This window comes from Hemitrygon akajei, chromosome 24 (genome assembly GCF_048418815.1).
Source record: "Hemitrygon akajei chromosome 24, sHemAka1.3, whole genome shotgun sequence".
Classification (NCBI taxonomy): domain Eukaryota; kingdom Metazoa; phylum Chordata; class Chondrichthyes; order Myliobatiformes; family Dasyatidae; genus Hemitrygon; species Hemitrygon akajei.
Genome location: NC_133147.1, coordinates 4,621,368 through 4,646,848, shown reverse-complemented (window position 1 = coordinate 4,646,848; position 25,481 = coordinate 4,621,368). Strand labels below are relative to the sequence as shown.

The following is a 25,481-nucleotide window of genomic DNA, read 5'->3' as shown; positions in this document are numbered from 1 at the left end:
CCCGAGGAGTGTGTCAGTATTTACAGGGGGTCCCGGGGAGTGTGTCAGTATTTACAGGGGGTCCCGGGGAGTGTGTCAGTATTTACAGGGGGTCCCGGGGAGTGTGTTGGTATTTACAGGGGGTCCCGGGGAGTGTGTCAGTATTTACAGGGGGTCCCGGGCAGTGTGCCAGTATTTACAGGGGGTCCCGGGGAGTGTGTCGGTATCTACAGGGGGTCCGGGGAGGGTGCCTGTCAGTATTTACAGGGGGTCCCTGGGGGTCTGTCAGTATTTACTGGGGGTCCCGGGGAGTGTGTTGGTATTTACAGGGGGTCCCGGGCAGTGTGCCAGTATTTACAGGGGGTCGCGGGGAGTGTGTCAGTATTTACAGGGGGTCCCGGGGAGTGTGCCAGTATTTACAGGGGGTCCTGGGGAGAGTGTCGGTATTTACAGGGGGTCCCTGGGGGGTCTGTCAGTATTTACAGGGGGTCCCTGGGGGTGTGACAGCATTTACAGGCGGTCCCGGGGAGTGTGTCAGTATTTACAGGGGGTCCGGGGGAGGGGGTGTCTGTCAGTATTTACAGGGGGTCCCTGGGGGTCTGTCAGTATTTACTGGGGGTCCCTGGGGGTGTGACAGTATCTACATGGGGGTCCCGGGGAGTGTGTCGGTATTTACAGGGGGTCCCGGGGAGTGTATCAGTGTAACAGTTTACCCCAGTGTGTGTCACTGTCAGATGTTTCATTTTCACCCACGTCTCTCAGTCAATTTCCAGAACGGCCAGAGAGGGTGACGGCTGTGATGCAAAAGATCGAAGAATATGGACTCAAAGAACGATGTAAAGCCATCGCGGTAAATATTCAGTACAGGCCAGTTTGGTTCAGACACAGAGTGACGCTCCCTCCACACTATCCCATCACACACTCCCGGGGTCAGACACAGAGTGAAGCTCCCTCCACACCATCCCATCACACACTCCCGGGGTCAGACACAGAGTGAAGCTCCCTCCACACCGTCCCATCACTCATTCCCGGGGTCAGACACAGACTGAAGCTCCCTCCACACCGCCCCATCACACTCTCCCGGGGTCAGACACAGAGTGAAGCTCCCTCCACACCGTCCCATCACACACTCCCGGGGTCAGACACAGAGTGAAACCCCCTCCACACCGTCCCATCACACACTCCCGGGGTCAGACACAGAGTGAAGCTCCCTCCACACCGTCCCATCACTCATTCCCGGGGTCAGACACAGAGTGAAGCTCCCTCCACACCGCCCCATCACACTCTCCCGGGGTCAGACACAGAGTGAAGCCCCCTCCACACCGTCCCATCACACACTCCTGGGGTCAGACACAGAGTGAAGCTCCCTCCGCACCATCCCATCACACGCTCCCGGGGTCAGACACAGAGTGAAACCCTCTCCACACCATCCCATCACACACTCCCGGGGTCAGACACAGAGTGAAGCTCCCTCCACACCGTCCCATCACACACTCCCGGGGTCAGACACAGAGTGAAGCTCCCTCCACACTGTGCCATCTGTGTGCGATAGCACGGCTGGTTCAGTGTGTAAGATCACGAGGGTTGGGGACTGGTTAATTGCACGCTGTCTCTTTCGAGTGGAAAGGGAACCAACATGTCGAGGGTGTAGATTTAAGAGGAGGGTGTAGATTTAAGAGGAGTGGGAAAAGATTTGACGAGAAACCCCATCTCCCTTCTTTGCTCTCCCTCATCTTCGCTGCTGGCTATCTCCCTTCCACAGTGTCATACTCAGGCCCCGACCCAAAGCTTTGACAGGCCCCCTGCCTCTTGGATAGCAACGACCCGCTGGTCGTTTAGATCCCTGAACCTGCTGTTCCTTGTTTAGTTGGAGATCCATTCGGAATATTCGATAGGTTTCAGTGAGATCTTCCCCACCCCATCCTTCTAAACTCCAGCAAGTGCAGACCTTGTCACGCCTCACACTTTAACCCTTCAGTCCCGAAATCATTCTCATTGACCTCCTCAGGACCCTCTCCAATGCCAGCGCATCCTTTCTTCAACAAGGGGCCCAAAGCTCTTCACGATGCTCCAAGTGCGGTCTGACCTTAACCCTTACAACTCTCCTTTAATCTTAACCCTTCATGCATTAAGGCACGACCTCCGGTATTTAATATTCCTACTCCGGGAGAAAGAATCCTCTTTTGATGCATCTCACCGTCTAATAACGTCTGTCAGGTCTCCTCTCAGCCTCCACCGCTCCAAAGGAAACACATCAAGTTTGTCCTACCCCTGCATATGTCTCACATCCTCTAACCTGGGTGAACCTCTTCTGCACCCTCTCCAAAGCCTTCACCTCCTTGGTGTAATTGGAGGGGGGTGGAGGTGGTGACCAGAACTGAATGTGATACTTCAGATGCAGCCTGACCAACTTTTATAAAGTTGCAACGCGACTCTTACACTGAATGCCTGGACTAATGAAGGCAAGCATGCACGAAACCTTCCCAAGTTATTTAGAGCAGGTGTTCCCCACTCGCATGAGAAGAGGTTGAGACCCCCTGATTTATAGATACAGCGTGGAGGGGGCCCTTGCTGCCCCAGCAACCCCCATTTAACCATGACCTAATCACGGGACAGTTTACAATCTTTGGACTGTGGAAGGAAACCGGGAGCACCCAGAGCAAACCCACGCGGCCACGGGGAGCACCAGGATTGAAACTCTAAACTCCGACGCCCTGAGCTGTGATACCGTCTCACTGGCCGTCAGGCTACCGCGGCATCCATCGTGTCTCACTTATTGCTTTCCCTGCAGGGCCGACTGGCAACCAGAGAAGAGCTTTTATTGGTCCACAGGTGAGTAGTGGGTGGGGGAAATAAGTGGTCCTGTTCACTGGGGATACAACTTGGAATCGGGGAGGGTGCAGGAAGCACCAGAGAGACATTCTGTAATGATCAATAAACCAGTTGTTTGGAATCAAATGACCTTGCCTGGTGTCTCAGGGCTGGGTGTGTCTGCGCCTCTGCCACCCCCTACCTCTGGCACTCCTTCTCTGCCACCTGTCCCACACCACACTCGCTGCACTCCACCTTCCCCATTCCCAGCATCTTTTGCTCCTGTCAGATTTGCAAACTCGCTGTCCGTTCCACGTTGACAAATACAGCACTGTGCAAAAGTCTTAGGCTCCCTCGCTATATACATGTGCCTGAGACTTCTACACAGTGCTGTAATATCTGTCACCTCTTTCAAAGTGCAAAGTAAGTTTATGATCAAATTACGTACGTGTCAGCATATACTACCCTGAGATTCATTTTCTTGCGGGCATTTGCAGTAGACCAAAGAATCACAATCGAACCAGTGAAAAACTACACACAAGGACTGACAAACAACCAATGTGCAAAAGATGACTACAAAAAAAATCATTAATAAATAAATAAGATACATAAATATTGAAAACGTGAGTTGAAAGTGAATCTCTAGGTTGTGGAATCAGCTCAGTGTTGAAGTGAGTGAAGTTACCCGCACTGGTTCAGGAGCCTGATGGTTGAAGGGTAATAACTGTTCCTGAACCTGGTGGTGGGGGACCGGAGGCTCCTGTACCTCCATCCCAATGACAACAGTGACAAGAGAGGACGGTGGGTACTCCCTGTAGATGCACTCAGTGGTGGGGAACACTTTTCCACTGATACACTGAATTGAAGTCATAGAGCATTACAGCACAGAAACAGGCTCCTTGGCCCATCCAGTCCGTGCCAAACTATTATTCTGCCTTGTCCCACTGTCCAGCATCCAGGCCATAACTCTCCACACCTCTTCCATCCATGCGTTTCTCCAAATTTCTCTTAAATGTTGAAATTGAACCCGTATCCGTCACTTCCTCAGGCAGCTCATTCCACACTCTCAGCACCCTGTGCGTGAAGTTGTTCCCTCTCATGTTCCCCTTAAACATTTCACCTTTCACCCTCACCCTATGACCTCTAGTCTTACCCAGCCTCACTGAAAAAAGTCCTGCTTGCATTAATCCTATCTATACCCCTCCAAGTAGGATCTAACCAATTAGCTGCTGCAATTTTTTATAACACAACAAGCTGCACTCTCTCTCTTAATTAACGACAATTGTATGCACTACTTTTTGAAGGCTCCTCCGTTCGTAGGCACTGGTGCTTCCGCACCAGGCTGTGATACAACCAGTCAGGGTACTTCAGATGCAGAGTAGAGGGAGCAGTTGGACTTGCACCCCCAGATCTCTCTGCCCATCCACACTTCCAAAGCTTTACTGTATGCGTCCTACCAGAATTTGCCCTCACACCTTGCACCTGTCCAGAAGGCTGGAGAATGCGGTTGAGAGGGGTAATAAATCAGCCATGATTGAATAGCGGTGCAGGCTCAGTGGGCTGAACAGCCTAATTCTCCTCCTATGTCTTATTGGATTTGTTTTATTATTGTGACGTGTACGGAGATACAGTGAAAAGCTTGTCTTGTGTATTGTTCATACAGATCAGATCATTACAAAATGCATTGAGGTAGAACAGTAGCAGAATGCGGAATAAAATGTTATGGCTGCAGAGAGGTGCAGAGCAGGGTGCAAGCTCATAATGAGGTAGTATGTGAAGTCAAGAGTCCATCTTATCGTAGTAGGGAACCATTTAATAGTTAATGTACAAGAGGTTCATTTGATAGTCTGACAACAGCGGCCCTTGAGCCTGGTGCTGCGTGCTTTCATGCTTTTGTATCTTCTGCCCACAGGAAGGGGAAAGAAAATTGTCTGGAATGGTGGGGATCTTTGTATTGGAGTAGGAGCTGTCCTGCTGAGCAGAGGAGATTCTCCGGGAATCTGAGCTAAGGATGTGGTTGTGTTGGGGAGATTACAGTGGAGTTTCCCCAGGAATTTGGCGTAGTGGCATCAGCACCGGACTTCGGAGCGAAGGCTCCCGAGTTCGAATCCAGCCGGCTGGCTCCCTTGCACGCTTTCCATCCGTGCCGGGTCGAGTGTCGAGCTAGCAACTCGGCCTCGTTAAAACAAGAAAGCCTGCTGCTTAAAAAAAAACACTGTCATGATGGTGTCCCGATGACTCCACTAAGAATTAACGGCTTTCTTCTTCTACACGGTTGTCCTGGAGAGAGCACAGAGGAGATTCTCCGATTTCTCTAACTTCTGGTAATTTTCCCCCCTTCCCCCTTTCCCCTTCTTCTATTCCCCACTCTGTCCTCTTGCCTCTTCTCACCTGCCTATCACCACTCCCTCGGTCCCCTCCTTCCCTTTCTCCTATCATCCACTCTCCTTTCCTATCACATTCCTTCCTCTCCAGCCGGCATCTCTCACTCTCTCTGCCTGTGTGGAGTTTGCCTGACTCCCGTAGGCATCTCCTGGTTGAACTGGTTTCGTACCATCTCCCGAGGAACGCACGTGGTTGACTCTCTGCTCTCACCGCTCCTGTTTCACTGCTGGGTCATGGTACAACTCTTGAAGTTACCCCGTTCTGCAGGCAAACGGAAACGGGGAGTCCAAGGAGCAAGGTGCCCATGTGTGGAGGGGAACAGGGAGTGATGAGAAGGACTGAGTCACTCCACAGGCTGAACAACCTCCTCCCTCATCACATTTAGTGAGAGCCATAGTTACAGAGCACCACGGCTCAGAAACAGGCCCTTCTTGTCCGTGCAAGCCTGGTTTTCATCAGTTCAAAACCTATTCACTTATCCTTGTGCGCGCATGCATGCACACCCACACGTACACACGTGTGTACCGATTCCCTCCATGGGCGGTGGGTGTGTTTGTGACTGAGCCGAGCCACATGGATGTCTGTATGGAGGGTTGGGAGCAGGAGGAGCCGAGGTGGAGCCTTCCATTCAGGTGACGAGGCAGTGGCCCTCACCATGGGCTCCTGTTCCGGTGCTTCACACCAGGGGCAAGGGAGGAGGGCAGTGTCAACGATGTGTCTGACCATTCAGGCTTCTCTTTCCAGCTTAGACTACATCGAGCAGATAAAGTCGACGGAGAACATGAATGAGAGAGAGCTGAAGTCCCTGGCCAACACCTACAACGAGGTCTTTCTCCACAAGGTGAGTCTCCACCTCACCTGCACCAGGTCCTCCTGTCCAGACAGATGACCCCACTACATCAGGGGCTATTTGAGAGCAGGGTTGATAAACTGGGTGTGTAAATGACAAGGGGGAGGTTGCATTGGGTGTGTGGGCAGTGGGAGTGAACGGGAAGAGGTGGGGTCCCATTGGGAGTGTGGACGTTGGGAATAACTGGGAAGGGATGGGTCCCATTGAGAGTGCAGGCAGTGTGAGAGAATGGGAAGGGATGGGGTCCCATTGGGGATGTGGACGGTGAGAGTGAATGGGTAAGGGTGGGGTCCGGATGACAGTGGGGTCCCGTTGGGAGTGTGGACATCAGGGCTGAGCCACTCTCACTGCCCCCTCTTGTGTGTCGTTTTTAGAAGACATACTCTGCTAGCTGCCTGGCTGTGGGCTGCGTGCTACAGGTAGTGGATCAGGTGATGGAGAGACAAGTCAGGAATGGGATGGCAGTCGTCAGGTTAGTGTCACGGTAAACGTCACACTGACTGTCCTCCTCACTCCTAACGTCCTCTCGCTCTACATTCACCTTCCCTGCACTTAAACACTGTGATGCCCTTCTATCTGAAGCCTCTACAGTAGCACCTATCCTCTCCCATACACCTCCAAGTACTTGTTAGACCTTCCACTGGTCTTGTGAGTTGAGGAACCTTGTACACTGGGGTCCCTCTGTCCCTCAACACTCCCCACCACTCACAGTGTGTGTCCTACCCTTGTACACTGAGGTCCTTCTGTCCCTCGACACTCCCCACCATTCACGGTGTGTGTCCTACCCATGTACACCGAGGTCCCTATGTCCCTCGACACTTGCCACCACTCAAGGTGTGTGCCCTACCCTCCTACACCGAGGTCCCTCTGTCCCTCGACACTCCCCACCATTCACGGTGTGTGTCCTATCCTTGTACACCGAGGTCCCTCTGTCCCTTGACACTCCCCACCATTTACGGTGTGTGCTCTACCCTCGTACACCGAGGTCCCTCTGTCCGACACTCCCCACCATTCAGGGTGTGTGTCCGACCCTCGTACACTGAGGCCCCTCTGTCCCTCGACACTCCCACCATTCAGGGTGTGTGTCCTACCCTTGTACACTGAGGTCCCTCTGTCCCTCGACACTCCCCACCATTCACGTTGTGTGTCCTACCCTTGTACACCGAGGTCCCTCTGTCCCTCGACACTCCTCACCATTTACGGTGTGTGTCCTACCTTCGTACACCGAGGTCCCTCTGTCCCTCGACACTCCCACCATTCAGGGTGTGTGCCCTACCCTTGTATACCGAGGTCCCTCTGTCCCTCGACACTCCCCACCACTCACAGTGTGTGTCCTACCCTTGTACACCGAGGTCCCTCTGTCCCTCGACACTCCTCACCATTTACGGTGTGTGTCCTACCCTCGTACACCGAGGCCTCTCTGTCCCTCGACACTCCCCACCATTTACGGTGTGTGTCCTACCCTCGTACACCGAGGTCCCTCTGTCCCTCGACACTCCCCACCACTCACAGTGTGTGTCCTACCCTTGTACACCGAGGTCCCTCTGTCCCTCGACACTCCCCACCATTCAGGGTGTGTGTCCTACCCTCGTACACTGAGGTCCTTCTGTCCGACACTCCCACCATTCAGGGTGTGTGTCCTACCCTCGTACACCGAGGTCCCTCTGTCCCTCGACAGTCCCCACCATTCACAGTGTGTGTCCTACCCTCGTACACTGAGGTCCTTCTGTCCGACACTCCCACCATTCAGGGTGTGTGTCCTATCCTTGTACACCGAGGTCCCTCTGTCCCTCGACAGTCCCCACCATTCACGGTGTGTGTCCTACCCTCATACACCGAGGTCCCTCTGTCCCTCGACACTCCCCACCACTCCCCATTGCCCTGTCCTGTGTTGTTGCATGACCGGGGGGGTGCCCCTACGTTCCCCTGACCCTGTCCCGTGTTGCCGCAGGCCTCCTGGACACAACGCGCTCAGCAACGCCGCCAATGGCTACAGCATCTTCAACAACCTCGCGATCGCAGCCAAGTACGCCCAGAAAAAGCATAGAGCAGAACGGTGAGTGAGCTGTGTGGTGTCGTCTGGAAGAGGTGTTGGTGGGGGGGAGGAGTCACAGCGACAGAGGGATATCTGAGAGTGCAGTTAGTCGAGAAGCTAGACTGGACTGCCAACACAGATGCCTTGTGCAGGAAGGCACAGAGTCGACTGTACTTCCTTAGAAGGTTGGCGTCATTCAATGTCTGTAGTGAGATGCTGAAGATGTTCTATAGGTCAGTTGTGGAGAGCACCCTCTTCTTTGTGGTGGCGTGTTGGGGAGGAAGCATTAAGAAGAGGGACGCCTCACGTCTTAATAAGCTGGTAAGGAAGGCGGGCTCTGTCGTGGGCAAAGTACTGGAGAGTTTAACATCGGTAGCTGAGCGAAGGGCGCTGAGTAGGCTACGGTCAATTATGGAAAACTCTGAACATCCTCTACATAGCACCATCCAGAGACAGAGAAGCAGTTTCAGCGACAGGTTACTATCGATGCAGTGCTCCTCAGACAGGATGAAGAGGTCAATACTCCCCAATGCCATTAGGCTTTACAATTCAACCGCCAGGACTTAAGAACTTTTTAAAAGCTATTATTAATGCTTTTTGAGATAGTGATTTAGATGCATATCATATTTTTTACTGAGTTAAGTATTGTATGTTATTAGTTTTGCTACAACAAGTGTATGGGACATTGGAAAAAAGTTGAATTTCCCCATGGGGATGAATAAAGTATCTATCTATCTATCTATCTATCTATCTATCTATCTATCTATCTATCTATCTATCTATCTATCTATCTATCTATCTATCTATCTATCTATCTATCTATCTATCTATCTATCTATCTATCTATCTAGTGGGGAGGAGGGTTGTGGTAGCTGGGGGTGTGGGAGGATTGAGGAGAGGCCTCGGAGGATGCGTAAGACCGGAGTAGGTGAGTGCGGGCTTGGAGTAGATTGGCGAGGGGGCCTTTGAGAGGATGAGGAAGAGCCCGATGGCGGAGGGAATGTTTTCTGATGGAGGGATTCTGGGGAAGGTGGAACTCGTAGCCTGTGCCTGTCGGGATGTGGCTTGGAGTGGGTGACTCGAGTCGGGGGTGGGGGAGTGCCGTCCGTACACCCCGCTATCCAGCCTGCTACCTGTCGCTCTCTCTCTCTTTGCAGAGTGCTCATTGTGGACTGGGACATCCACCATGGTCAGGGAACGCAGTACATCTTCGAGGACGACCACAGGTACACAGCCTTCAGCCGAGACGGACCCTGACCACTCTTTACTCATTAACTTAATGGGTAAATCTAATTCCCCCTTTACCCCTACACAATCTAATTCCCCCCTTTGCCCCTGCGCAATCTAATTCCCCCTTCACTTCTACACAATCTGATCTGCCCATTTACCCCTTACACAATCTTTTCTGCATATTTATCCCTACACATTCTAATTCATCCCTTTACCCCTACACAATCTAATTCCCCCCTTTGCCCCTGCGCAATCTAATTCCCCCTTCACTTCTACACAATCTGATCTGCCCATTTACCCCTTACACAATCTTTTCTGCATATTTATCCCTACACATTCTAATTCATCCCTTTACCCCTACACAATCTAATCCCCCTTACTCCTACACAATCTAATTCCCCCTTTACCCCTACATAATATAATCCCCCTACACAGTCTAATTCCCCCTTTACCCCTACCCATTCCAATCCCCTCTTTACCCCTACATAATATAATCACCCTACACAATCTAATCCCCCTTTACTCCTACACAATCTAATTCTCTCTTTCTACACAAGCTAATCCCCCCTTCATTTTGACAATCTAATTCCCATCCTTTACCCCAACACAATCTAATTCCCTTCTTACTCCTACAGTCTAATCCCCCCTTTACCCCTGCGCAATCCAATCCTCCCTTCACCCTTACACAGTCTAATCCCCCCTTCACCACTACACAAACTAATTCCTCTCCTTTTCAACAGACTGTCATCAAGTTTAATCCCACTGCCCCTGTTCTCGTGACGTTTGTCAGTATCCTCTGTGGTCTTATTCCCTATTTCCCACGCGATTCACTCTTTCACCCAGAAATTCCCCTCCCCACTCTTTCCCGAAATCCGTCCGGGCCCTCTTCTACACAATCAGCGTGTGCCTCGTCGCACCCTCAGTCTCCAACCTGCCCACTCAGTTCGGTTGTGAGGAGGTGCGTTTCGGTTTGCGAGTGTGCTGATGTGTGTGTCTTTCATCGGTTTGTTATCGTCACGAATACTGAGACACAAATCTGTGTACACTGAGATAGTACAAGAAAAGCAGAATAAAGTATTGCAGAAACTGCAGTTCAGACAGGAGCCACAAATGAGGTTGTAGTGTCAAGAGTCCATCTTATCACACGGTGGGACAGTTCAGTAGTTTTATAACAGCAAGGTAGAAACTGCCCTTGGTGCCTGGTGGTACATCTGCTGACCCTTCTCCAAGGATCATCACCTCATCGTTCTGGAGAGGCTTGAGAGTCCCTGGTATCCCGAGAGCGATGTCTTCTGGATCTGGGCTCCTGGTGGGGTCACTCCTGTCAGTAAGATCAAGGGAGAAGGATCCATAGAAAGAGCAATCCCACCAAAGACTCAACAGTGAAGCTGCCCACATCACAAGGGAGGAAGGATGCAGCAATGAAGAGTCCCCAGTTGGCTTTTCTCACTGAACCCTGAACCCAATCTGTCAAGGACCATGTGGTGGCTGCCCACGTCAGCCTCCCCACATCAAACAAAGTTGCATATGTGTGTTCTCCATTTAGGGGATAGCCCCTTGGGAGAACATCATACTCGACTTGAGTGACCGCACCACATACAGTTGCAAGAAAAAGTTTGTGAACCTTGATTTCTTCATTCATTACTCATAAAATGTGGTCTGATCTTCATCTAATTTTCAATAGTAGATTAACACAATCTGGCTGAACTGATAACACACAAACAATTGTGCATTTCATGTATTTATTGAACATGTTGTTTAATCATTCACAGTCCAGGCTGGAAAAAGTGTGAGAACCCTTATATTGAATAACTGGTAGAACCTCCTTTAGCAGCAATAACCTCCACCTAACATTTCCTGTAGCTGCTGAATTGCACAAATGTGAGGAGAAATTTTAGACCATTCCTCCATATAAAACTGTTTCAGTTCATTGATGTTTCTGGAATACCTTACATGAACAGCCTTCAGGTCATGCCACAGCATCTGAATTGGGTTCAGGTCTGGGCTCTGACTTGGCCATTCCAAATTGTCTTATTTTTAAACCACTCTGTTGTTGATTTACTCTTGTGTTTTGGATCATTGTCTTGTTGCATCATCCAACTTCTATTAAGCTGCAGATGACGGACTGCTACCCCGGCATTGTCCTGTAAAACATCTTGATAACATTCTGAGGCAGCGGAGCAGCCCCAAACCATGATGCTCCTTCCTTAATGAGGTTTTGGTGCATTTCTGCCAAAAAGTTCAACTTTTGTCTCATATATCCACAGAATATTGTCCCAGAAGTGTTGTGGAACATCCAAGTGGCCTTTTGCAAACTTGCAATGTGCAGCAATGTCTTTTTTGGAGAGCAGTGGTTTCCTGTGTAGTGTCCTTCCACGAACACCATTCTTGTTTGGTGTTTTTCTTATGGTGGACATATGAACTGAGACTTTATTAAGTTCTAGAGATTTCTGCAGGTCTTTTGCTGTAACCCTTGGGTTCTTTTTCAATTCCTTCTTGGTGTGATCTTTGCACAATGCCCACTCCGAGGGAGAGTAGCAACAGTACTGAATTTCCTCCATTTGTAGACAATTTCTCTTACTGTGGACTGATGAACACTCCGGTCTTTAGAAATGCTTTTGTAGCCTTTTCCAGCTTCCTGTATCTCTACAATTCTTCTTCTAAGGCCCTCAAAATTGATTTGATCGTGGCATGGTGCACATGAACAGATTTTCCTTGAGAAGGGGAGGCTCTATCAGTAATCTGACTTTGTGTGTCCTTTTTATAGGGCAGGGCACCTCTATAATTTGCACCTTTAATCTCATCTCATTGATTGGGAAAACCTGTCTTCAAATAGCTTTTGTGGAAGGCATTATCCCAGAGTTGGGCGAGTGAGGGGGTGAACGCAGTCTGTGATTGTTTAAATGATGTACTCAGTATTGACAAGAAGTACAATTGTTGGTATGTTATTAGCTTAGGTTCACTAACTTTTTCTAGTGAGTGTGTGTGTGTGTGTGTGTGTGTGTGTGTGTGTGTGTGTGTGTGTGTGTGTGTGTGTGTGTGTGTGTGTGTGTGTGTGTGTGTGTGTGTGGGCCATGGGGTGCCTATACACCTATCCTCCCCCTTCTCAGTCTCCCCTCATCCCCCACTGAATGTACCTCTGTTACCCCTAATTCTCTCTCATTACCACCTCAGTCTCTCCCTCAACCATTCCCTCACCCTACTCCTTGACTCCCCTCCATGTTTCCTCCTCTTAGTCATTCTCTTATCTCTCTTCATTCCCCACCACCCCCCAATCTGTCCCCCCCCCCCCCCCACTCTCTGTCCTCACACTGCAGTGTGCTCTATTTCTCCATTCACCGGTATGAACACGGCGACTTCTGGCCCCACCTGCCGGAGTCGGACTGCACCACCGTCGGGGGAGGCTTCGGCCGAGGCTACAACGTCAACGTGCCCTGGAACAAGGCGAGTCTTGTGGCTGGGGGGGTGGGTAGGCAGCAATGGTGGGTGGGACGGAGGTGAGTCTGTGTGTGGGTGGGAGGAATGGACAGTTGGGAGGCATGTGGATGGGAGGGAGGGGATGCTCACTGTGTGGATGGGAGGGAGGGAGGGCTGCCTGTGTGGGTGGGAGAGAGGGAGGGCTGCCTGTGTGGATGGGAGGGAGGGGATGCTCACTGTGTGGATGGGAGGGAGGGCTGCCTGTGTGGATGGGAGGGAGGGGATGCTCACTGTGTGGATGGGAGGGAGGGAGGGCTGCCTGTGTGGGTGGGAGGGAGGGAGGGCTGTCTGTGTGGATGGGAGGGAGGGGATGCTCACTGTGTGGATGGGAGGGAGGGCTGCCTGTGTGGATGGGAGGGAGGGGATGCTCACTGTGTGGATGGGAGGGAGGGGATGCTCACTGTGTGGATGGGAGGGAGGGGATGCTCACTGTGTGGATGGGAGGGAGGGGATGCTCACTGTGTGGATGGGAGGGAGGGAGGGCTGCCTGTGTGGATGGGAGGGAGGGGATGCTCACTGTGTGGATGGGAGGGAGGGCTGCCTGTGTGGATGGGAGGGAGGGGATGCTCACTGTGTGGATGGGAGGGAGGGAGGGCTGCCTGTGTGGATGGGAGGGAGGGGATGCTCACTGTGTGGATGGGAGGGAGGGCTGCCTGTGTGGATGGGAGGGAGGGGATGCTCACTGTGTGGATGGGAGGGAGGGAGGGCTGCCTGTGTGGATGGGAGGGAGGGGATGCTCACTGTGTGGATGGGAGGGAGGGAGGGCTGTCTGTGTGGATGGGAGGGAGGGGATGCTCACTGTGTGGATGGGAGGGAGGGAGGGCTGCCTGTGTGGATGGGAGGGAGGGGATGCTCACTGTGTGGATGGGAGGGAGGGAGGGCTGTCTGTGTGGATGGGAGGGAGGGGATGCTCACTGTGTGGATGGGAGGGAGGGCTGCCTGTGTGGATGGGAGGGAGGGGATGCTCACTGTGTGGATGGGAGGGAGGGAGGGCTGCCTGTGTGGATGGGAGAGAGGGAGGGCTGCCTGTGTGGATGGGAGGGAGGGGATGCTCACTGTGTGGATGGGAGGGAGGGGATGCTCACTGTGTGGATGGGAGGGAGGGAGGGCTGCCTGTGTGGGAGGGAGGGAGGGGATGCCTGTGTGGATGGGAGGGAGGGAGGGCTGCCTGTGTGTGTGGGAGAGAGGGAGGGCTGCCTGTGTGGATGGGAGGGAGGGGATGCTCACTGTGTGGGTGGGAGGGAGGGAGGGCTGCCTGTGTGGGAGGGAGGGAGGGGATGCTCACTGTGTGGATGGGAGGGAGGGAGGGCTGCCTGTGTGGGTGGGAGAGAGGGAGGGCTGCCTGTGTGGATGGGAGGGAGGGGATGCTCACTGTGTGGATGGGAGGGAGGGCTGCCTGTGTGGGTGGGAGGGAGGGGATGCTCACTGTGTGGATGGGAGGGAGGGCTGCCTGTGTGGGTGGGAGAGAGGGAGGGCTGCCTGTGTGGATGGGAGGGAGGGGATGCTCACTGTGTGGATGGGAGGGAGGGCTGCCTGTGTGGATGGGAGAGAGGGAGGGAGGGGATGCCTGTGTGGGTGGGAGGGAGGGGATGCTCACTGTGTGGGTGGGAGAGAGGGAGGGCTGCCTGTGTGGATGGGAGGGAGGGGATGCTCACTGTGTGGATGGGAGGGAGGGAGGGGATGCTCACTGTGTGGATGGGAGGGAGGGAGGGGATGCTCACTGTGTGGATGGGAGGGAGGGAGGGCTGCCTGTGTGGGTGGGAGAGAGGGAGGGCTGCCTGTGTGGATGGGAGGGAGGGGATGCTCACTGTGTGGGTGGGAGGGAGGGAGGGCTGCCTGTGTGGATGGGAGGGAGGGGATGCTCACTGTGTGGATGGGAGGGAGGGGATGCTCACTGTGTGGGTGGGAGGGAGGGAGGGGATGCCTGTGTGGATGGGAGGGAGGGGATGCCTGTGTGGATGGGAGGGAGGGCTGCCTGTGTGGATGGGAGGGAGGGAGGGGATGCTCACTGTGTGGGTGGGAGGGAGGGAGGGCTGCCTGTGTGGGAGGGAGGGAGGGGATGCTCACTGTGTGGATGGGAGAGAGGGAGGGCTGCCTGTGTGGGAGGGAGGGAGGGGATGCTCACTGTGTGGATGGGAGGGAGGGGATGCTCACTGTGTGGATGGGAGGGAAGGGATGCTCACTGTGTGGATGGGAGGGAGGGAGGGCTGCCTGTGTGGGAGGGAGGGAGGGAGGGCTGCCTGTGTGGATGGGAGGGAGGGAGGGCTGCCTGTGTGGGAGGGAGGGAGGGGATGCTGCCTGTGTGGATGGGAGGGAGGGAGGGCTGCCTGTGTGGGTGGGAGAGAGGGAGGGCTGCCTGTGTGGATGGGAGGGAGGGGATGCCTGTGTGGATGGGAGGGAGGGGATGCTCACTGTGTGGGAGGGAGGGAGGGAGGGCTGCCTGTGTGGATGGGAGGGAGGGGATGCTCACTGTGTGGATGGGAGAGAGGGGATGCTCACTGTGTGGATGGGAGGGAGGGGATGCTCACTGTGTGGATGGGAGAGAGGGGATGCTCACTGTGTGGATGGGAGGGAGGGAGGGCTGCCTGTGTGGATGGGAGGGAGGGAGGGCTGCCTGTGTGGATGGGAGAGAGGGAGGGCTGCCTGTGTGGGAGGGAGGGAGGGAGGGCTGCCTGTGTGGATGGGAGGGAGGGGATGCTCACTGTGTGGATGGGAGGGAGGTAGGGCTGCCTGTGTGGGAGGGAGGGAGGGAGGGCTGCCTGTGTGGATGGGAGGGAGGGAGGGCTGCCTGTGTGGGAGGGAGGGAGGGAGGGCTGCCTATGTGGATGGGAGGGAGGGGATGCCTGTGTGGATGGGAGGGAGGGGATGCCTGTGTGGATGGGAGGGAGGGGGGGAGGGCTGCCTGTGTGGATGGGAGAGAGGGGATGCTCACTGTGTGGATGGGAGGGAGGGAGGGCTGCCTGTGTGGATGGGAGGGAGGGAGGGCTGCCTGTGTGGATGGGAGAGAGGGAGGGCTGCCTGTGTGGGAGGGAGGGAGGGAGGGCTGCCTGTGTGGATGGGAGGGAGGGGATGCCTGTGTGGATGGGAGGGAGGGCTGCCTGTGTGGATGGGAGGGAGGGCTGCCTGTGTGGATGGGAGGGAGGGGATGCCTGTGTGGATGGGAGGGAGGGCTGCCTGTGTGGATGGGAGGGAGGGCTGCCTGTGTGGGTGGGAGGGAGGGGATGCTCACTGTGTGGGTGGGAGGGAGGGCTGCCTGTGTGGATGGGAGGGAGGGGATGCTGCCTGTGTGGATGGGAGGGAGGGGATGCTCACTGTGTGGATGGGAGGGAGGGCTGCCTGTGTGGATGGGAGGGAGGGCTGCCTGTGTGGGTGGGAGAGAGGGAGGGCTGCCTGTGTGGATGGGAGGGAGGGCTGCCTGTGTGGGTGGGAGAGAGGGAGGGCTGCCTGTGTGGATGGGAGGGAGGGGATGCTCACTGTGTGGATGGGAGGGAGGGGATGCTCACTGTGTAGGATGGGAGAGAGGGGATGCTCACTGTGTGGATGGGAGGGAGGGAAGGCTGCTTGTGTGGGAGGGAGGGAGGGAGGGCTGCCTGTGTGGATGGGAGGGAGGGAGGGCTGCCTGTGTGGATGGGAGGGAGGGGATGCTCACTGTGTGGATGGGAGAGAGGGAGGGCTGCCTGTGTGGATGGGAGGGAGGGGATGCTCACTGTGTGGGTGGGAGAGAGGGAGGGCTGCCTGTGTGGATGGGAGGGAGGGGATGCTCACTGTGTGGATGGGAGGGAGGGAGGGGATGCTCACTGTGTGGATGGGAGAGAGGGAGGGCTGCCTGTGTGGATGAGAGGGAGCGAGGGGATGCTCACTGTGTGGGTGGGAGAGAGGGAGGGCTGCCTGTGTGGATGGGAGGGAGGGGATGCCTGTGTGGATGGGAGGGAGGGGATGCTCACTGTGTGGATGGGAGGGAGGGAGGGCTGCCTGTGTGGATGGGAGGGAGGGGATGCCTGTGTGGATGGGAGGGAGGGCTGCCTGTGTGGATGGGAGGGAGGGCTGCCTGTGTGGATGGGAGAGAGGGAGGGCTGCCTGTGTGGGTGGGAGGGAGGGAGGGCTGCCTGTGTGGGTGGGAGAGAGGGAGGGCTGCCTGTGTGGGTGGGAGGGAGGGAGGGCTGCCTGTGTGGGAGGGAGGGAGGGGATGCTCACTGTGTGGATGGGAGGGAGGGGATGCTCACTGTGTGGGTGGGAGGGAGGGGATGCCTGTGTGGATGGGAGGGAGGGGATGCTCACTGTGTGGATGGGAGGGAGGGAGGGCTGCCTGTGTGGATGGGAGGGAGGGGATGCTCACTGTGTGGATGGGAGGGAGGGAGGGCGGGCTGCCTGTGTGGGTGGGAGAGAGGGAGGACTGCCTGTGTGGATGGGAGGGAGGGGATGCTCACTGTGTGGATGGGAGGGAGGGCTGCCTGTGTGGATGGGAGGGAGGGGATGCTCACTGTGTGGATGGGAGGGAGGGGATGCTCACTGTGTGGGTGGGAGGGAGGGGATGCTCACTGTGTGGATGGGAGAGAGGGAGGGGATGCTCACTGTGTGGGTGGGAGGGAGGGAGGGGATGCTCACTGTGTGGATGGGAGAGAGGGAGGGGATGCTCACTGTGTGGATGGGAGGGAGGGGATGCTCACTGTGTGGATGGGAGAGAGGGAGGGGATGCTCACTGTGTGGATGGGAGGGAGGGGATGCTCACTGTGTGGATGGGAGGGAGGGGATGCTCACTGTGTGGGTGGGAGGGAGGGAGGGGATGCTCACTGTGTGGATGGGAGAGAGGGAGGGGATGCTCACTGTGTGGATGGGAGGGAGGGCTGCCTGTGTGGATGGGAGGGAGGGGATGCTCACTGTGTGGGTGAGAGGGAGGGAGGGCTGCCTGTGTGGGTGGGAGGGAGGGAGGGCTGCCTGTGTGGGTGGGAGGGAGAAGATGCTCACTGTGTGGATGGGAGGGAGGGAGGGATGCCTGTGTGGATGGGAGGGAGGGGATGCTCACTGTGTGGATGGGAGGGAGGGAGGGCTGCCTGTGTGGATGGGAGGGAGGGGATGCTCACTGTGTGGATGGGGGGGAGGGGATGCTGCCTGTGTGGATGGGAGGGAGGGAGGGGATGCCTGTGTGGGTGGGAGAGAGGGAGGGCTGCCTGTGTGGGTGGGAGAGAGGGAGGGCTGCCTGTGTGGATGGGAGAGAGGGAGGGCTGCCTGTGTGGATGGGAGGGAGGGGATGCTCACTGTGTGGATGGGAGGGAGGGAGGGGATGCTCACTGTGTGGATGGGAGGGAGGGGATGCTGCCTGTGTGGATGGGAGGGAGGGGATGCTCACTGTGTGGATGGGAGGGAGGGCTGCCTGTGTGGATGGGAGAGAGGGAGGGCTGCCTGTGTGGGTGGGAGGGAGGGAGGGCTGCCTGTGTGGATGGGAGGGAGGGGATGCTCACTGTGTGGATGGGAGGGAGGGCTGCCTGTGTGGATGGGAGGGAGGGAGGGCTGCCTGTGTGGATGGGAGGGAGGGAGGGCTGCCTGTGTGGGTGGGAGAGAGGGAGGGCTGCCTGTGTGGGTGGGAGGGAGGGGATGCTCACTGTGTGGGTGGGAGGGAGGGGATGCTGCCTGTGTGGATGGGAGGGAGGGCTGCCTGTGTGGATGGGAGAGAGGGAGGGCTGCCTGTGTGGGTGGGAGGGAGGGAGGGCTGCCTGTGTGGATGGGAGGGAGGGGATGCTCACTGTGTGGATGGGAGGGAGGGCTGCCTGTGTGGATGGGAGAGAGGGAGGGCTGCCTGTGTGGATGGGAGGGAGGGAGGGCTGCCTGTGTGGATGGGAGGGAGGGGATGCTCACTGTGTGGATGGGAGGGAGGGAGGGCTGCCTGTGTGGATGGGAGGGAGGGAGGGCTGTCTGTGTGGATGGGAGGGAGGGGATGCTCACTGTGTGGATGGGAGGGAGGGGATGCTCACTGTGTGGATGGGAGAGAGGGAGGGCTGCCTGTGTGGATGGGAGGGAGGGGATGCTCACTGTGTGGATGGGAGGGAGGGGATGCTCACTGTGTGGGTGGGAGAGAGGGAGGGCTGCCTGTGTGGATGGGAGGGAGGGGATGCTCACTGTGTGGATGGGAGAGAGGGAGGGCTGCCTGTGTGGGTGGGAGGGAGGGGATGCTCACTGTGTGGATGGGAGGGAGGGAGGGCTGCCTGTGTGGATGGGAGGGAGGGGATGCTCACTGTGTGGATGGGAGGGAGGGGATGCTCACTGTGTGGATGGGAGAGAGGGAGGGCTGCCTGTGTGGATGGGAGGGAGGGGATGCTCACTGTGTGGATGGGAGGGAGGGAGGGCTGCCTGTGTGGATGGGAGGGAGGGAGGGGATGCTCACTGTGTGGATGGGAGGGAGGGAGGGCTGCCTGTGTGGATGGGAGGGAGGGAGGGGATGCTCACTGTGTGGATGGGAGGGAGGGGATGCTCACTGTGTGGATGGGAGGGAGGGAGGGCTGCCTGTGTGGGTGGGAGAGAGGGAGGGCTGCCTGTGTGGATGGGAGGGAGGGAGGGCTGCCTGTGTGGGTGGGAGGGAGGGAGGGCTGCCTGTGTGGATGGGAGGGAGGGGATGCTCACTGTGTGGATGGGAGGGAGGGAGGACTGCCTGTGTGGATGGGAGGGAGGGGATGCTCTCTGTGTGGATGGGAGGGAGGGGATGCTCACTGTGTGGGTGGGAGAGAGGGAGGGCTGCCTGTGTGGATGGGAGGGAGGGAGGGCTGCCTGTGTGGATGGGAGGGAGGGAGGGCTGCCTGTGTGGATGGGAGGGGATGCTCACTGTGTGGATGGGAGAGAGGGAGGGCTGCCTGTGTGGGTGGGAGGGAGGGGATGCTCACTGTGTGTGTGGGAGGGAGGGAGGGCTGCCTGTGTGGATGGGAGGGAGGGGATGCTCACTGTGTGGATGGGAGGGAGGGAGGGCTGCCTGTGTGGATGGGAGGGAGGGGATGCTCACTGTGTGGGTGGGAGAGAGGGAGGGCTGCCTGTGTGGATGGGAGGGAGGGGATGCTCACTGTGTGGATGGGAGGGAGGGGATGCTCACTGTGTGGATGGGAGGGAGGGAGGGCTGCCTGTGTGGATGGGAGGGAGGGGATGCTCACTGTGTGGGTGGGAGAGAGGGAGGGCTGCCTGTGTGGATGGGAGGGAGGGAGGGCTGCCTGTGTGGATGGGAGGGAGGGAGGGCTGCCTGTGTGGATGGGAGGGAGGGGATGCTCACTGTGTGGGTGGGAGAGAGGGAGGGCTGCCTGTGTGGATGGGAGGGAGGGAGGGCTGCCTGTGTGGATGGGAGGGAGGGGATGCTCACTGTGTGGGTGGGAGGGAGGGGATGCTCACTGTGTGGATGGGAGGGAGGGAGGGCTGCCTGTGTGGATGGGAGGGAGGGAGGGCTGCCTGTGTGGATGGGAGGGAGGGGATGCTCACTGTGTGGGTGGGAGGGAGGGAGGGCTGCCTGTGTGGGTGGGAGGGAGGGGATGCTCACTGTGTGGATGGGAGGGAGGGAGGGCTGCCTGTGTGGATGGGAGGGAGGGGATGCCTGTGTGGGTGGGAGAGAGGGGATGCTCACTATGTGGGTGGGAGGGAGGGAGGGCTGCCTGTGTGGGTGGGAGGGAGGGGATGCTCACTGTGTGGATGGGAGGGAGGGAGGGCTGCCTGTGTGGATGGGAGGGAGGGGATGCCTGTGTGGGTGGGAGAGAGGGAGGGCTGCCTGTGTGGATGGGAGGGAGGGCTGCCTGTGTGGATGGGAGGGAGGGGATGCCTGTGTGGATGGGAGAGAGGGGATGCTCACTGTGTGGGTGGGAGGGAGGGAGGGCTGCCTGTGTGGATGGGAGGGAGGGAGGGCTGCCTGTGTGGATGGGAGGGAGGGGATGCTCACTATGTGGATGGGAGGGAGGGAGGGCTGCCTGTGTGGGTGGGAGGGAGGGGATGCTCACTGTGTGGGTGGGAGGGAGGGAGGGCTGCCTGTGTGGATGGGAGGGAGGGGATGCTCACTGTGTGGGTGGGAGAGAGGGAGGGCTGCCTGTGTGGGTGGGAGGGAGGGGATGCTCACTGTGTGGGTGGGAGGGAGGGAGGGCTGCCTGTGTGGGTGGGAGAGAGGGAGGGCTGCCTGTGTGGATGGGAGAGAGGGAGGGCTGCCTGTGTGGATGGGAGGGAGGGCTGCCTGTGTGGATGGGAGGGAGGGGATGCCTGTGTGGGTGGGAGAGAGGGAGGGCTGCCTGTGTGGATGGGAGGGAGGGGATGCTCACTGTGTGGATGGGAGGGAGGGCTGCCTGTGTGGGTGGGAGAGAGGGAGGGCTGCCTGTGTGGATGGGAGGGAGGGGATGCTCACTGTGTGGATGGGAGGGAGGGCTGCCTGTGTGGGTGGGAGGGAGGGCTGCCTGTGTGGATGGGAGGGAGGGAGGGCTACCTGTGTGGGAGGGAGGGAGGGGATGCTCACTGTGTGGATGGGAGGGAGGGAGGGCTGCCTGTGTGGATGGGAGAGAGGGGATGCTCACTATGTGGATGGGAGGGAGGGAGGGCTGCCTGTGTGGGAGGGAGGGAGGGGATGCTCACTGTGTGGATGGGAGGGAGGGAGGGCTGCCTGTGTGGGTGGGAGGGAGGGGATGCTCACTGTGTGGGTGAGAGGGAGGGAGGGCTGCCTGTGTGGGTGGGAGAGAGGGAGGCTGCCTGTGTGGATGGGAGGGAGGGGATGCTCACTGTGTGGATGGGAGGGAGAGAGGGCTGCCTGTGTGGGTGGGAGGGAGGGATGGCTGCCTGTCTTTGAAGGGAGGAGGATGAGCTGTGAAGGAACGGTTCCCAGGACCATAGGTAATATTTCAAAGGTACACTTAATGTCAGAGAAATGTATACAATATACATCCTGAAATGCTTTATCTTCACAACTATCTATGAAAATCAGTGGAATGACCCCAAGGAATGAATAACGGTTAAATGTTGGAACTCCAAAGTACCCCCCCCCCCCAGCTCCCCTCCTACCACACGTAAGCAGCAGCCAACATCGATTCCCCCCTCCCCCGGCAAATAAAAGCATCTGCCCCTCCAAATAGAGTGGCACTCCCTCCTCATTCTTCCTCCCACAGAGCGGCACTCCCTCCTCACCGCCCTCCCACAGAACGGCACTCCCTCCTCACCCTCCCTCCCACAGAACGGCTCTCCCTCCTCACCACCCCTCCCGCAGTGTGACACTCCCTCCTCAGCTCTCCCCCCCCCAGCATGGTGCTGCCCCCTCACTGCCTTCCTCAGCGCAGTCCCTCATCAGGAGAGGAGCACGTGCAGTTTTTAGTTACTGTAGTCAGTCTGAGGGTTCTGCATGAGCTACTGTTAATTCACCTGTACTCACCGCCCCCCCCCCCACCCCGTCTCTGACACCACTCACCTCATTTCTCTCTCTCTCCCTCCACAGACGGGCATGTCAGGTGCAGATTACGTCGCGGCCTTCCACAACATCCTGATCCCCATCGCACACGAGGTGAGTGCAGGCTCGGGGGGGGGGGTGGAGGTGAGGCTGGTGGGGGGAGCGGGAGCGAGTGAGTGGAGGGGCTCTAGCTGAAGGCGCGAGGGAGGGTGGGCGGAGGGGAGTTAGGGGGTCTCACTGCGTTTGGATGGCTTGATGACCGGGATGCCGCCTGGGTCGGAGGGTCTGACCGACAAGGAGAGGGTGGGACAGACTTGCGTGGCTTTCCCTGGAGCGCTGGAGACCATGAGTCATACAACTCGGAAAGAGGCCCTTCTGCCCGACTGCTCCATGCTAGCCAAGGCATCTTCCTGAGTTATTACCGTTTGCCTGTCAAGTCTATTGTCAGACGCACAAGTCCGTGTGTGTTCAGATGCAGCAGCATCCACAGTACATCTCTGAGCTCTTCCCACAACCTCTGAACTTGATCACGTTCACAAGAAACACCGTGAGTCAAACTTAAATCAGTCAGAACAGAATGAGACACAAAATGGGAAAGGTTGAGTACCATTTGTTTTATTTATTTTCCTTCTGAATGTCGTCTATTTAATGTTATCTACAGATAAGCACTGAACGGCCCAGCAATCCACCAGTTTAACCCCGGCCTAAATGCAGGACAGTTTACAGTAATTAATTAACCCTGTGGGAGGAAAGTGTGCAAATTCCTCCCACAGAGGTGGGAATTGAACCCCAGGTCACAGGTACTGTAAAGCATTGTGCTAACCACTACACTACTGTGCCACACTGAAAAAGCAACTCTTTGTTTCTCTCAAAGGTTTTGCTATTGAGATACAAGACAGGACAGGCCCTTCCAGTCATGCTGCCCTGCAACCAACCCCCCCCCCCCCCCCAATTAAACCGTAGCCTAATCATGGGACAATTTGCAACAACCAATTAACTTAATAACCGGTACGTCTTTAGACTGTGGGAGGAAACCGGAGTACCCAAGGAAACACACGTGCCACAGGGAGAACATACAAACTCATTACAGGCAGCAGTGGGAACTAAACTCTGTTTGCCTGCACTGTAACCCACCTACTTAACCCTAGCCTAATCACAGGGCAATTTACAATGACCAATCAACCTACTAAACAGTCCATTTTTGGACTGTGGGAGGAAGCTGTAGTGCCCGGAGGAAGCCCACGCGGTCATGGGGAGAACGTACAACCTTCTTTACGAAGGCTGTCGGAGTGGAGCTCCGGACTCTGATGCCCTGAGCTGTAATAGCGTTGTGCTAACCGTGGCGCATATCTGATGCTGTGTGCCTTTGATGCTGCTACGGGCAAGTTTTTCATTGCACCTGTGCAGACTTGGACGTGTGTGTGAGTGTGTGTGTGAGTGTGTGTGTGTGTGTGTGTGTGTGTGAGTGTGTGTGTGTGTGTGTGTGTGTGTGTGTGTGTGTGTCTGTGTGTCTGTCTGTGTGTGTGTCTGTGTGTGTGTGTGTGTGTCTGTCTGTGTGTGTGTGTGTCTGTCTGTGTGTGTGTCTCTGTGTGTGTGTGTCTGTGTGTGTGTGAGTGTGTGTGTGTGTCTGTGTGTGTCTGTGTGTGTGTGTCTCTGTGTGTGTGTGTATGACTGTGTGTGTGTGTGTGTCTGTCTGTGTGTGTGTGTGTGTGTGTGTGTGTGTTGGTCTCTGTGTGTGTCTGTCTGTGTGTGTGTGTCTGTCTGTGTGTGTGTGTCTGTGTGTGTGTGAGTGTGTGTGTCTGTCTGTGTGTGTGTCTGTGTGTGTGTGTGTCTGTGTGTGTGTGTCTGTGTGTGTGTGTGACTGTCAGTGTGTCTGTGTGAGTGTGTGTGTGTCTGTGTGTGTGACTGTGTGTCTGTGTGTGTGAGTGTGTGTGTATGTCTGTCTGTGTGTGTGTGTGTGTCTGTCTGTGTGTGTGTGTCTGTCTCTGTGTGTGTGTCTGTGTGTGTGTGTGTGTATGACTGTCTGTGTGTGTGTGTGTGTGTGTCTGTCTGTGTGTGTGTGTGTGAGTGTGTGTGTGTGTGTCTCTGTGTGTGTCTGTCTGTGTGTGTGTCTGTCTGTGTGTGTGTGTCTGTCTCTGTGTGTGTGGGTCTCTGTGTGTGTGTGTATGACTGTCTGTGTGTGTGTGTCTGTCTGTGTGTGTGTGTGTGAGTGTGTGTGTGTCTCTGTGTGTGTCTGTCTGTGTGTGTGTGTCTGTGTGTGTGTGAGTGTGTGTGTCTGTCTGTGTGTGTCTGTGTGTGTGTGTGTCTGTGTGTGTGTGTGACTGTCAGTGTGTCTGTGTGAGTGTGTGTGTGTCTGTGTGTGTGACTGTGTGTCTGTGTGTTGAGTGTGTGTGTGTATGTCTGTCTGTGTGTGTGTGTGTCTGTCTGTGTGTGTGTGTGTGAGTGTGTCTGTGTGTTGTGTGTGTGTGAGTGTGTCTGTGTGTGAGTGTGTGTGTGTGAGTGTGTGTGTGTGTCTGTCTGCTGTGGTCTGTCTGTGTGAGTGTGTGTGTGTCTGTGTGAGTGTGTGTGTGTCTGTGTTGTGTGTGTGTGAGTGTGTCAGTGTGTGATTGTGTGTGTCTGTCTGTGTGTGTGTGAGTGTGTGTCTGTCTGTGTGTGTGTGTGAGTGTGTGTGTGTCTGTGTGTGAGTGTGTGTGTGTGTCTGTCTGTGTGTGTGTGTCTGTGTGTGTGAGTGTGTGTGTGGTGTGTGTGTCTGTGTGTCTGTGTGTGAGTGTGTGTGTGTCTGTCTTTGTGTGTGTGGTGTGTGTGTGTGTTCAGCTCAAGCACTTTGAGGGCTGAAAGGGCCGAGGCTGTGCTGTCCCGTTCTACGGTGCAGAGCACCTTCTGAGACCATGACCCTCCCTGTGAATGTGGCCAATGCTTGTGCAGAGAGGCGTGGGAGGAGGAGAGCTGGGTGTGAGCCTCAGAACTGGCGGAGGCGGGGGTGCAATAGACTACAGACCGCTGGAAAGCAAAGCCATGATCAGCAGTCTGCAAGAGGCACGCGGTTAACACTGTAGACCATACGACTTGGGACATGAATTAGGCCAGTTGGCCTATCAAGTCTGCTCTACCATTCCATCATGGCAGATTTATTATTCTCTCAACTTCTTTTTCCTGCCTCTTCTCTAAACCACTGACACCCTGACTAATCAATAGCTTCTCAGTCTCTGCTCTGAATATACCCAATGACTTGGCCTCTGCAGCCATCTGTCAATGAATTCCACAGATTCACCACCCTCTGACTAATGAAATTCTCCTCATCTCTGTTCTAAAGTGACATCCTTCTATTCTGA

General features: G+C 56.0%; 1 protein-coding gene across 1 annotated transcript in view; it reads left to right on the top strand.

Annotated features, from left to right (window-relative positions):
- Window positions 1-25,197, top strand: part of LOC140715544 (histone deacetylase 6-like) — a 63,067-nt gene extending 37,870 nt beyond the window's left edge. Inside the window, exons 7-15 of the mRNA XM_073027899.1 lie at window positions 742-829; window positions 2,771-2,811; window positions 5,920-6,016; window positions 6,400-6,497; window positions 7,977-8,081; window positions 9,218-9,286; window positions 12,608-12,734; window positions 22,198-22,263; window positions 25,075-25,197. Of these exons, the coding sequence (XP_072884000.1) occupies window positions 742-829; window positions 2,771-2,811; window positions 5,920-6,016; window positions 6,400-6,497; window positions 7,977-8,081; window positions 9,218-9,286; window positions 12,608-12,734; window positions 22,198-22,263; window positions 25,075-25,197 (814 nt within the window). The remainder of the gene's footprint in view (window positions 1-741; window positions 830-2,770; window positions 2,812-5,919; window positions 6,017-6,399; window positions 6,498-7,976; window positions 8,082-9,217; window positions 9,287-12,607; window positions 12,735-22,197; window positions 22,264-25,074) is intronic.
- The last annotated feature ends 284 nt before the right edge of the window (window positions 25,198-25,481 follow it).